This window comes from Eretmochelys imbricata, chromosome 2, assembly GCF_965152235.1.
Source record: "Eretmochelys imbricata isolate rEreImb1 chromosome 2, rEreImb1.hap1, whole genome shotgun sequence".
NCBI classification, from domain to species: Eukaryota; Metazoa; Chordata; order Testudines; family Cheloniidae; genus Eretmochelys; species Eretmochelys imbricata.
In genome coordinates, this window is record NC_135573.1 from 29,199,315 (window position 1) to 29,213,083 (window position 13,769).

The 13,769-nt window shown below is 40.6% G+C and overlaps 1 protein-coding gene across 3 annotated transcripts in view; it reads left to right on the top strand.

Moving 5' to 3' along the window:
- CSMD3 (CUB and Sushi multiple domains 3) overlaps positions 1–13,769 on the top strand; it is a 1,168,908-nt gene that overhangs the window by 257,266 nt on the left and 897,873 nt on the right. For all 3 annotated transcript variants that reach the window (XM_077808852.1, XM_077808853.1, XM_077808854.1), the window contains exon 4: positions 10,605–10,799. In XM_077808852.1, the coding sequence (XP_077664978.1) occupies positions 10,605–10,799 (195 nt within the window). The remainder of the gene's footprint in view (positions 1–10,604; positions 10,800–13,769) is intronic.

Sequence of the window (13,769 nt, forward strand, 5' to 3'; positions counted from 1 at the left end):
TGTCAAAAATTATAACATTCAAAAACTAGTCGGAGAAGACTTCAATCTCTTTCGTCACTCGATTACAGACCTAAAAGTTGCAATTCTTCAACAAAAGAACTTCAAAAACAGACTCCAATGGGAGACTGCTGAATTAGAATTAATTTGCAAACTGGATACAATTAACTTAGGCTTGAATAAAGACTGGGACTGGATGGGTCATTACACAAAGTAAAACTATTTCCCCATGTTTATTCCCCCTCCCCCGCCACTGTTCCTCAGGCTTGAATAGTGACTGGGAGTGGATGGGTCATTACACAAAGTAAAACTATTTCCCCATGTTTATTCCTCCCCCACCCCACTGTTCCTCAGTCATTCTTGTCAACTGCTGGAAATGGCCCACCTTGATTATCACTACAAAAGGTTTTTTCCTCCCCGCTCTCCTGCTGGTAATAGCTCACCTTAAGTGATCACTCTCATTACAGTGTGTATGATAACACCCAATGTTTCATGTTCTCTATATAAATCTCCCCACTATGTTTTCCACTGAATGCATCTGATGAAGTAGCTGTAGCTCACGAAAGCTTATGCTTAAATAAATGTGTTCGTCTCTAAGGTGCCACAAGTACTCCTTTTCTTTTTGACTTTTTACAGGAGTTCTGACCTGCATTCCTGCTCTGGTCCCAGCAAAAACAACACATAGACAGAGAGAACCCTTTGTTTTCCCCCCCTCCAGCTTTGAAAGTATCTTGTCTCCTCATCAGTCATTTTGGTCAGGTGCCAGCAAGGTTGTCTTAGCTTCTTAACCCTTTACAGGTGAAAGGGCTTTTCCTCTGGCCAGGAGTGATTTAAAGGTGTTTACCCTTCCCTTTATATTTATGACAGCTCCCCTCCAAGATGGGCTGACAGACCAATGCATGGGTGGTGCCAGTCCATAGGGGAGTGGAGTGGTGCCTTGGGAGCTGTATGTGGTAGCAGCAGTGGTAGAATCTCTGTGTCCCTCAGCAATCCCCCTTGAGTTTAAAAAAATTCCCATGTCTGTAACCCCCCCCACACACATATACACACACTTTAAACACTGGATCAAGGTGGTTGAGATAGAGGGGTTTTGAAGGCAGACAACAGTGATCAAAGGCATAAAAAACTCTTATGGAGACAGATTGAAAAGTTTCGCCTTGTTTCCCTTAGAATGGAGAAAAAAGCAGGAGGACATGATAAAAGTATAGAAAGTAATGAAAGGTATAAAGAAAATAGATCAGGAATGTCACAATTTTCAGGGTATCTGCACCTTTAACTCCCACTCCATGGTCTTCTCTGTGCTCAGGTCTCTTGCATACACCTTTCTGGACAGGGACCCAAGTCCCTCTCCTTTCTGACCAGGGGCGTTTTAGGCTGCAGTCCACTTGCACTTCACTGTGATTATTCTAAGCGGATCTGACAAATGGTCAGCACTTACTCTTTAGTTTCTCTCCAAGGACAATGTCAATGATATAATAGTGACCCAAACTGTTCTTTCAAAGCAGAGCATATTTATTAAAAAAGACAAAAGCCTACAGAGAAAACATATAAAACAATAAAAGATCTAGACACATACTAAACGTACCAGAAGTGACCCATCAGCCCTATAGGGACCTGGCAGATTAAAGCCCTTCTAACCCCTAAACAGGTTTGGGTCCCCCCTTGGACTAAAGGTCAGTCCATTTGTTGAAACTCTCTTGGTTCAAGCTTGCCCTTTGTATTCCTAGTCCTTTTTTTGTGTCTTGCCTCTCCTCTGGGACTGTCTTGAACCAGGATATGCAAGCCATCTGAGGGGTGGTACTTCTCTGGAGCTGTTACAGTCTTGGCCATTTGGCCTAATCATTCCCCATTATTTTAGCTTTTGCATGCGATTGCAATATCTATCAACAGAAGCTTCTGTTCTCCCTCTCTCGGAACACAAGAACAAGGGGACATTCAATGAAATTAAAATGTGGCAATTTAAAAACTGGCAAAAGGAAATACTTTCCCCCACTACCTGTAATTAGAATGTGGAACATTGGGGTGTCATTAAGCCAAGAATTTAGCAAGTTTCAAAACAGGACTAGAAATGTATATGGATAAAAGTATTCAGAACTGTAATAATTCGCTCACAAACATTTGGTCAGGGATATGAAATTCAGGTTTCAGGTTTTAAAACAATGTCTATAAGGGATTCGAAGCAGGGGTGCTGGAACAATTTGTATAGTGGGGTGTTGAGAGCCATTGAACCAAACTGTAAACCCTGTATATGATGGAAACCACTTCAAGCCAGGGAGTGCGGCAGCACCCATAGTCCCAGTACCTATGATCAGGAGCAATATGGGAAGCAGATCTATTTACAGAAGGCAGATTGGTTTACTACAGGATTCTTGCACCTTCCTCTGAAGTATTAAGTGCTGGCTGCAGTCAGAGACTAGGTGGACCTCAGGTCTTTTCCTGTATGGCAGTTCCTAAGTTCCTATCAGATGAGGAACTCAAGCCAACAGACCCTGGATTTAAATGTAGCACTACATTGCCAGAGACACTCTCAGCTCTGAAATTTGCTTCTCTGATTGTCTGAAACAGCTATGTTTGTTGATCTTTTCTCATAGGGTTTTACCAGGGGGGAGGATTTGGGTGGTTCATGGCTAATTACATCTACCCAGAGGTTTGGTATTAGGCACATATTATAAATATTAAAATAAATGCTGCCTACAGAAAAAGACAAGACTAGTGCACTTCCCAGATGAATTACCCTTAAATTACCATGCATTTTTATTTGTTCCAAATAAAAAAAAAAACTCAAAGAATTGACAAATGTATTAGCAGTTTCACAATTGCATTATTATCCAATGTTAGTACAAAATTGTTTGAAGTGGAGGGGGAAGAAAACTTGATTTATCATTAGCCATTTAAAAATGAAATGGAGAAGGCCATGTAATTTTTTAGTAGTGCCATGTAATAATGCAACTGGAAAACTGATTACATACAGGAAAGAGAATTTTTTAAATTAAGTTATTAAAATATAATAACAGTTTGTGAGAGCCCATTCTATTGTGATAGCAATACTAGGTGAATGGTATTCAGGATGAAGGGCGCCAAAGCCGTGAGGTAAGTGGGAAAGCGGGATACCGGGAGGAAGCACAAGCAGGAACGTCTGTGAGGGGAGGGCTCCTGCCTCATACTGAGAATGAGGGGCGATCAACAGGTTATCTCAAGTGCCTATATACAAATGCACAAAGCCTTGGAAACAAGCAGGGAGAACTTGAGGTCCTGGTGATGTCAAGGAATTATGACGTGATTGGAATAACAGAGACTTGGTGGGATAACTCACATGACTGGAGTACTGTCATGGATGGTTATAAACTGTTCAGGAAGGACAGGCAGGGCAGAAAAGGTGGGGGAGTAGCACTGTATGTAAGGGAGCAGTATGACTGCTCAGAGCTCCGGTACGAAACTGCAGAAAAACCTGAGTGTCTCTGGATTAAGTTTAGAAGTGTGAGCAACAAGAGTGATGTAGTGGTGGGAGTCTGCTATAGACCACCGGACCAGGGGGATGAGGTGGATGAGGCTTTCTTCCGGCAACTCTCAGAAGCTACTAGATCGCACGCCCTGGTTCTCATGGGTGACTTTAATTTTCCTGATATCTGCTGGGAGAGCAATACAGCGGTGCATAGACAATCCGGGAAGTTTTTGGAAAGTGTAGGGGACAATTTCCTGGTGCAAGTGCTAGAGGAGCCAACTCGGGGGGAGCTTTTCTTGACCTGCTACTCACAAACCGGGAAGAATTAGTGGGGGAAGCAAAAGTGGATGGGAATCTGGGAGGCAGTGACCATGAGTTGGTTGAGTTCAGGATCCTGACGCAGGGAAGAAAGGTAAGCAGCAGGATATGGACCCTGGACTTCAGGAAAGCAGACTTCGACTCCCTCAGGGAACAGATGGGTAGGATCCCCTGGGGGACTAACCTCCCATAGCTCAGACAGGCCCCTGGGCTGTTACAAAAGGGGCTTCAGAGCTGGCCAGGCTCAGGAGAGCATAAAGAAGCCTCCTTAGCCCCCTTGCTGCTGGGTTGTGAGTTGTGTGGTGCAGCATACGATCTCACCCCTAATATTTAGAGATGGAAAGAGCCATTATGTCATCCAGCACACAACCCTGCCAATACAGGATTGTTCCCTTACAGCAAATATTTTAATATTACCTCACCTAATTTTTAAAAGTCCAGTAGGATGACATATCCACTACTGCCTCCGGGTGACAATTCCATAATCTACTAGATCTCACTGTCAATGTATTTCATGCTTATATGCAGCTTACACTCTCTTTTTCTTAATTGAATCCAATTACTAGTTATACTTCTCTGCTCCATACTTAATAATTCATCTCCATTCTTGGTGTTAACAACACTCTACTCCTATATGCAGACTCTTGTCTTGTTCCCTTGTATATATTGCTTAGGCGGGTTACATGCATTTAGATCTTTTCATCTTTGTCCTTAAATCAATTACTCTAGGTCTCTCATCATTTTTGTTGATCTTCTCTGAACTTCCCACTAATCTGACGATATTTTTCTGATCATATAGTGCTTAGAACGTTACTCAATATTACAGATTTACTGGATGGCAGTTGCTACAACTGCTCATTTTTTCCACATTTTTGGGGGTGGGGACAAGGTGATGCTGGTTATGGATAAGGTTCTTTGGTTTGAGTTGTTTTTTATAGTGAAAATAGTATGAGTCAGATTTTTACTGGTGTAATTTTGCATAGTTTCACTGAAGTCAATAGAGTGATGATGATTTTATGCTTGCTGAGTTTCTGGTTCATAACATTAGCTTTTTATCCAGTTCTCTTGTTCCTTCCCCTTTCACCAGAAATGTTCCAAAATAACTGACACTGAATTAATGTACAGTAACTCCTCGTTTAATGTTGTAGTTATGTTCCTGAAAAATGTGACTGTAAGCGAAACAGTGTTAAGCAAATCCAATTTTCCCATAACAATTAAAGTAAATAGCGGGGGTTAGGTTCCAGGGAAATTTTTTTCACCAGACAAAAGACTATACACACACACACACACACACACACAGAGTATAAGTTTTAAACAAACTATTTAATACTGTACACAGCAATGATGATTGTGAAGCTTGGTTGAGGTGGTGAAGTTAGAGGGTGGGATATTTCCTAGGGAATGCCTTACTGCTAAATGATGAACAAGCAATCAGCTGAGCCCTTAAGGGTTAACCCATTGTTGTTCATGTAGCCTCACACTCTACGAGGCAGTACAAATGGAGGGAGGAGAGACAGCATTGCAGTCAGAGATAGAGACACACACCCTGTGTGTGTGTGTGTGTGTGTGAGAGAGAGAGAGAGAGATCCACATTGTACCTTTAAGGATGCTGACCCCACTCTAAGTACACTGCCTTTTTAAATATATCAGGAAGTTGAGATGGCAGCTGCGTCCAGCAAGCTCCCTCTATCCTGAGCTCTGTCGTGTCTCCCCCCGCTCTATGGATGGGGTGAGCAGGGGAGAGGGGGACACCCTGACATTAGCCCCTCTCTCTTCCCACCCCCACCCCGCACAGCAAGCAGGAGGCTCCCGGAGCAGCTCCAAGGCAGAGGGCAGGAGCAGCACATGGCAGTGGGGGGAGGGACAGCTGATCTGCCCGCAATTGATAGCCTGCTGGGTGCTGCCGCACAGGGAACTTAGGGGAAACTTAGGGGAGCTGATAGGGGATCTGCCAGTCCACCCTGGTTCCAAGCCCCAGCCCCCCGTTCCCCTTGCCCCCAGCTAGCTACAACGGGCTGCTCTTCCTGCAAGCAGTGGACAAAGCAAGAGGCTGCCAAACAACGTTATAAGGGAGCATTGCACAACTTTAAATGAGCATGTTCCCTAATTGATCAGCAACGAAACAACATTAACCAGGACGACTTTAAGTGAGGAGTTACTGTATTAATTAATTCCCACATTAATTCCCACCATACTGGAATGAATATCATTCAGCCCTGCTGATTGATGCATTATCATTTTTCCACATGTTTTCATACCAATTTTTTATTAACAACAATAGTGTCAAGATGTTCAAAGTTCTTCACAATTGCCCATCAATCTGTTCCATATTCTTCTCATTAAAGACAAATTGTAAAAGCAGTTCACGGGTTAACCGTTCTTGAGACATTTGTTTTATATTTCTCTCCTTTATTAGCACTCCTTTCTTGCTGGTATGTCTCATTTTCCTTTCTATATTAGCAAAACTCCTTCTTATTCCTCTTATTCCCTTTAATTTTCATTATTTCATGCTACTCTTCTGCTGCCTTAATCTTTACCCTTCAAGTCATTAAGTGATTCTCTGTATTATTATTTGGTTTCCTTCCCTTGTTCATTTCCAGTACAAGTCACTTTTTATCATGAGATTTTTGAGCAATCTCTCTGGAAAACACATTGCCTGCTTCCCACTTTTTTATCTCTCGAGGAATTGTAGTCTGTTGTATTTTAATTATTGTCCTTTTTATGATGCACTATGTTTTCATGCTCATGGATTGTAAATATATAATTCCAGCACACAGTATTCACTCCTTTTTATTAATACTTCCTTCAAATCTAATGTGCTTATATGCCTGTGTATTATTGCTCACTATGTTGAATTCAGGTAGTTCATAGTCACTAACATATCAAATTTCTCTACTGAACCTTCCTTTGTAATCTGTGTCATAAATATAAAGGGAATGGTAAACCCCTTTGAAATCCCTCCTGGTCAGGGGAAAACTCCTCTCACCTGTAAAGGGTTAAGAAGCTAAAGGTAACCTTGCTGGCACCTGACCAAAATGACCAATGAGGAGACAAGATACTTTCAAAAGCTGGGAGGAGTGAGAGAAACAAAGGGTCTCTGTCTGTCTATATGGTCTTTGCCGGGGATAGACAGGAATGGAGTCTTAGAACTTTTCGTAAGTAATCTAGCTAGGTATGCGTTAGATTATGATTTCTTTAAATGGCTGAGAAAAGAATTGTGCTGAATAGAATAACTATTTCTGTCTGTGTATCTTTTTTGTAACTTAAGGTTTTGCCTAGAGGGGTTCTCTATGTTTTGAATCTAATTACGCTGTAAAGTATCTACTATCCTGATTTTACAGAGGTGATTTCTTTACTTCTATTTACTTCTATTTCTATTAAAAGTCTTCTTGTAAGAAAACAATGTTTTTTTCATTGTCCTCAAATCCAAGGGTTTGGGTCTGTGGTCACCTATGCAAATTGGTGAGGCTTTTTATCCAACATTTCCCAGGAAAGGGGGGGTGCAGGTGTTGGGAGGTTTGTTCATTGTTCTTAAGATCCAAGGGTCTGGGTCTGTAGTCACCTAGGCAAATTGGTGAGGCTTTTTACCAAACCTTGTCCAGGAAGTGGGGTGCAAGGTTTTGGGAAGTATTTTGGGGGGAAAGACGTTTCCAAACAGCTCTTCCCCAGTAACCAGTATTTGTTGGGTGGTGGTAGCGGCCAATCCAAGGACAAAGGGTGGAATATTTTGTACCTTGGGGAAGTTTTGACCTAAGCTGGTAAAGATAAGCTTAGGAGGTTTTTCATGCAGGTCCCCACATCTGTACCCTGGAGTTCAGAGTGGGGGAGGAACCTTGACAATCTGTTTTTTTCCCTATTGGAAAGAAGTCGTTGCAGGATGACTTCTCTAGATGGATCTCAAGGAATGTTTAATATTTATGATCATTTGTATGTTTATGATGCCATAATATTTTGTGTGTATCGATATATTACCAAAGCGCTCTGTTATGCTCACAGCAAACAAACAGAGACATTTGATAAAACTAAAAAAAATTCTTGCTGGAAGGAACACTACTTTATTCCTTAGAATTCAGAATGGTGACATACAAGAACTCCAAAACAGAAAGAGACAAAGCAGGCTGCTTCCTAAAACAGAGAGGCACAACTCAACCTTACTCAAGGCTGTCTGTCAGCTGACTGATTGCGGCTAGACCCAGCTTGCATGCTTCCCTACAGAGCCCCTAGTGTGGAAACCGGAGAAGGAAAAATCCCCGTTCTTAAAGTGGTAGTTGAAAGCATGAAAGAGAGTCAATTTATGAATTTGCCAGGGTGCAATTTTTTTTTAATTCAGATTTTTAAATCTGAAATCAAACAAATTAGGTTTCACATTTGAAAAAGTGTTAATAGTGTAACCCCTCTTTTTTGAGTCCTGGGAGTATTAGCTTACTAGTTTTAACATTGGGTTCTTATCAGATCAGCTTTTAACTTGAACAGTATTTTTCTTACCCGGTACAGACTCACTAGCAGCACCACCTGCTGGTCGTCTCAGGGAATTAGCGTTCCAGGCTCCTGAGCACCCTCTTCAGGCTGGTGTCTCGCCGCCCACAGCTAGCCCCATGTCCCTCCCAGGACTCTAGTGCCCCTTTAACCGGGTGCTGGCAGTACCCCACAGTTCTGGGTCTCCCCCTCCCAGGGGAACCCCCCTCGCCTCAGTCGTAGGCTCCTGCCACACCTCAGTCGTAGGGTCCTGCCAGTCATCAGCTAGCCCCTGCGCCCTGGGGCAGACTGCAGTATGAGCCACTCATCACAGGCAAGGTTGGGTTTGGACCTGCTGCCTATGGCTGCCCATGGGCTGCCCCCTGCAACCCCAATATCTAATAGGCCTTACCAGACCTGCAGCCTGGTACTTTCCTTGGCTGGAGCTCCCCGGCTCCCTTGGCCTGTCCCCAGCCCTGCTCCCCTCCTGATACTTAGATAAGCCCCTGCAGCCAGGCCCTTCTCTCTCTCAAGGCAGAGAGATGCTCTCTGGGCTTCTGGCTCACAGCCTTTATAGAGCCAGCTGGGCCCTGATTGGGGCATGGACCCCAGCTGAGGCTGCTTCCCTAATCAGCCCCTGTGCCTTTCTCATTGGAAAAACCCTCTCTCAGGGCTGTTTTAAACCACTCTGGGCCTGAGCGGGTGTCCACCCCGCTACACTGGGACACTTACTTATTCTTAACCAACCAACAATTTATTAATTCACCCAGCACCACATTAGTATACAATCTACAGTTCACCACTTAGGTGTAGACACAACCAATGTTCTAGGTGTGAACACACACAGTACAGTCTTGTAAGCAATTCTCACAGACTAAAGTTGAGGTTCATCAGTTATATCAAGGAACAAAGGAACAATGCAAATTACCAAGACTTCTTATTACATTTATTTGTGATCATAAATTCTTAATTTCTGACATATTTATGATATTTCGAAGGATGCGCATGTCTTTAAGGTACTGAGTATGGTTACTTCTCTTTGATTGGATTGGTCCAAAAAAGACAAGATTAGAATATTAAAAGCAATTGTTTGAAGTCATTGTTTTCAATCCATTTTAAGCTACTCTGCTTGGATTTATACTGGAGTTAAAATCTAAAATATGGTTATGCGATGCCAAGTGGATGCTCAGATTTTTAACCCTTAGTTTCTCTGCTGCTTCCATTGGTATTCAGTAGATAAAATTATTGTATAACAAATTTATGTAATACTTTTCTTATCAGAGGCTTTTTAAGTTTGATTCATTTCAAGGACCGTATTTCATTATTAGCACCCACTCTTAATTGGGATCCCCATTTTTAAGGAATTTCTCTTAGTATTTCGGTTATACTTGTTTTATATCTTCCAACATGCCTTCTTCATTGTGCTAGATAATTTCCATTACTTCTAGAGTCAACAACTATTTACAATGAAAGTCAACAAATCCCTTATAATCTTCTAAATTTGAAGGACAAACTCCAGATATTCTTTGATCATACATAAGCATTTCACATTATTTATAGAATGATGTAGATCTGACTCACAAGGCAAGCAACTCTGCATATCCTAATTTGGGGTGAAAAATTATCCATGGTATATTTGATTTACAAGGAAAAGAATGTACAGTTTATAATTTGGGGTGAAATCATGTGGCTTGGATTTCTTGGGGTAACAGTTTACCCAGTTTGATGTTCCATCTTACAGCCAATCATATCTAATTTGCTTAATTTGCAGTTTCCTCACCCATATTTTAATCCACTCAATGTGCAATGAGCCACTTTGCATAGGAAGGCAATATGTCACTTTTCCTTGGTAACTTAGATTTCTTTTTAGGTAGGTTGGGAGGGAGAAAGAGGTTTTATTCATATGGAAATTATGAAGGATTCTTGCCTAGGTGATTAACAGTACCCTCATTTAGCCATTTTAGTTTCTTTCTTGGGGAGAGGAACTCCCAACTTTGGCTGATCTGTGGGTCCTTAGAGAAAGTGTCTCACACAATATGAACCGTTTTGTTATTCTCTTTACTTCTTAGGTGGATCCTATTTTGGGGTAAACAGATAATAGCTTTTCTAGTTTTTGAGGGCCAGAAGGAATCAGTAGTTTTGAATCATCGAAGGCATATCTGTGTTATATATCCCTTACATAGCTTGAAATTCCAACACCGTCCTCAATATACCACACTCTCAAAGGGCCAAATCAGCGTGGGGAAATTATTGTGTTAAGTGCTGTACCAACACACATGAAGACACACCCCTGCCCTAAATGGTCACAATTTACTTTTACAAATAGTTAACATAGTATAGACAGTGATTTATATAAAAATGATAATTAATAAATTCATATTTTCCCTTACAGAGTTACAGAGTAGTTCTTGTGGCAATCCAGGAATTCCACCAAAGGGTATCTTGTCTGGTATGAAATTTGATGTTGGTGATAAAATCCACTACAGTTGTGTAACTGGATACATTTTGGATGGCCACCCACAGCTTACCTGCATAGCTAACTCAGTGAACACAGCATCATGGGATTTCCCAGTTCCTATCTGCAGAGGTAAGAAATGCTACGATAATCTTTCTTTAAGTATTTAATGTACATTTATGAATTGAAGCAACTTACTATTTCTCTAAAATAAATTTAACAATTTACTTGTTATCAGCCTTACTGTATGCCCTTCCTAATTATTCTGCCAGTTCTGTTTTTAAAACCTAGTTCTTCCCCCTTTTACAATAGATGAAAAAGATAGAATTCTGAACTAGATACTTAGTGTTCGATTGTGAATATGACTGATGTGGCCACACAGGGAAATAAACAAAAGAATTTAGGAGTGGGGTGGGGCTCTATGACATTGTTATTTCCCTATGTGGGTATGAGGCAAGGAAGTCAGACAGCATTGCTGAGCACGAGGAAGAAGTAAACCACACCCTATAAAAGGATTCAGTAACTTAGTTTCCTCTTGAAATAAGGGGAGATGGAAGAAATTATGACCATGCCCATTTACTTATGCACAGTGAATGCTGAACATTACATAGTTGTTTAGTCATAATGTCTCAATCTAGTTTCTAACATACAAATTCCACTTCACATTTGGAAAAATGTCACCAATTGCAAAGTACAGTTTAGAGAATAATTTTCAAAAATATTTCTGTGCTGGAATAAATTATCTCATAACTACAACAAATAATGCACCATCATAGGACAGCACTGCACATTTCCTGAAGAAACTATTGACCTTTTTATTTACTTATTTTTATTGGTCATTCATACATTACAATTATACTGGCTGAGAATCATCATTTCTTCAGATCTGCTTCATGAAGCATTTGGTCACACTCTTTTGAAGATATCCGTTCTTCAAGAGTCCAATGCTGCACCTAATAAAGTTAATGGGAGTCTTATCAGTGGGAGCAATTTATCACACAAGTTATCAATTAGCTACCTCTACTAAATGAAGTTCAGAGGGAGAAAATGAAAACAAATATTTACTTTCTGTCATCTTACATGTCTGTTACTTTTACTCATGGAAATGGATCCATTGATGACAGAAGTAAAGCAAGCATGATTTGGCCTTTATTCTTAGCTATTTTGTTTCAACATGAGAAACACCTTATGTAGATTTCAATCTGAGGGACATATACTCAAGGTCTCATGCTACCACCAGTTAAACATTATTGGAGCTCCTAAAACTATAGATAACTTTCTAGCACAAAGTGTATTGCATCCATCTCAGGGTAATACTATATTAGACCTCATTCTGGTAGATAAAGATGAATTGATCACAGGCCTAAGAATAGATGGCTTCCCAGGTGCAGGGGATTATGACTTAATTTAATTTATGTGCAACAGAATATAAAGGCAGCCAGTAATTTGTTGCTTTAAAAAGCCCATTCCTAAAGCTGAAAACAATCAGGAGAAAAATTGAGTAGGAAGAAAAAAGCCAGAGTCATGCCAGAATTTTACTGGGTAAATGGAATGACCCAGGTAAACTATAAACTGGTTAGTTTAACACTGATCCCAGACAGAATCATGGAACAGCTGAGATGGGACATAAACAGGACCCCCACTTAACCTGGGGCTAATATATCTGCCTTCTATCACACTCCTGTAGCCATCTGGCCCAACCTTGTCACAGCAGCTATACTTACTTGAACAAAATCTATTTTAATAAATGCCAGGACAAACATCTAGAAAAAATTAATGTAGGTCACACTAACAAAATTGGGCCTCTATTCTAGAATGCTGTGACACTAAAAACGGTTTAGGGGTTATAGCAGATAAGCAGTTGAACATGAGATCCCCATGCAATGTTGTTGCTAAAACCACAAATATAATCCTCAAATGTGTAAGCAGGAGGATATCAAGTAGGAAGAAGGTGATGGTAGTACCTCTATATATGTCATTGGTGAGACTGCTGAAATTCTGTGTCCAATTCTGGTCTCCCCACTTCAAAAAAAAAAAAATATTCAGGCTAGAAAAAGTGCACACATTTTTAATACTGAAGATAATTCACCACTGAAACAACTTAACATTGTGTTTGATGGATTCTCTGTCACTTTAAGTCAAGTCTGTATGTCTCTCTAAAAGATATCTTATAGCTCAAATAGAAATCACGGGCTTAATGCAGAGATTACTGGGTGAGGTTCTTTGGCCTGGATCGTGCAGGAAGTCAGACTAGGTGATCACAATGGCTCCATCTTGTATTAAAATATATGAATCTGTGTTCCATATGACAAATACCTAGGCTTATATTGGATATAGTAGACTTTGGCACTTCTTTTTAACAGGTTTCTCACCACTTTGTAAAATGCTTTAATTATCCAATATATAACTTTGCGGGAGTTTGCTAAGAGTGATTACCCTATAATGAGCTTCCTGTTGCTTTCCCTCAATTTCTGGTGGAGACTTTCCTTGATTAAATCCTCATCCTTAGGGAGTTTCACTGATAAGTGTCTTATCACTCCCTACCAATGGCCTTTACATTAAGAAGGAATATTATGCAGTGAATGTGTGTGTGTATGTATGTACCAGAGGTCAGGAAGGAATTTCTTCCAATTCTGGGGAATTCCTGATGAATAATTCCTGGTGATCTTTTTCAGATAAATGTATGATTTTTGTTCCCTTTTATTTTGATTAGTTGGAGTGCAAAAAGTCAAAGTATTTTCCACTCCAGCAGTTGCTGAATTTCATTGTCTGCTTCTCAGTGAAATTCATAGCATAATGTAAATGGATCTAACCAAAGAAGAAACAAACCAAACAACCCTGCAGTCACTTTTAGCACACTAGGAATGGACTACATAATTTGTAGCAATTTTGGATCCCTGTGAAATAGACTCTTGTAGGCAGATATTCTCTGTCTCTCATCATTCACAGGTAAATTCCAAGGATTCACGTTTTTAGGTCATTTCAGTGAATGATCTTTCTCCCTGGGAGTGTGATCCTGCAATCAGATCCTTGTGGTTGGGCCCTTTCATCTAGGTGGATTCCCATTTAAATCAACAGGGCTTCATCTGAATACAAAGGTAT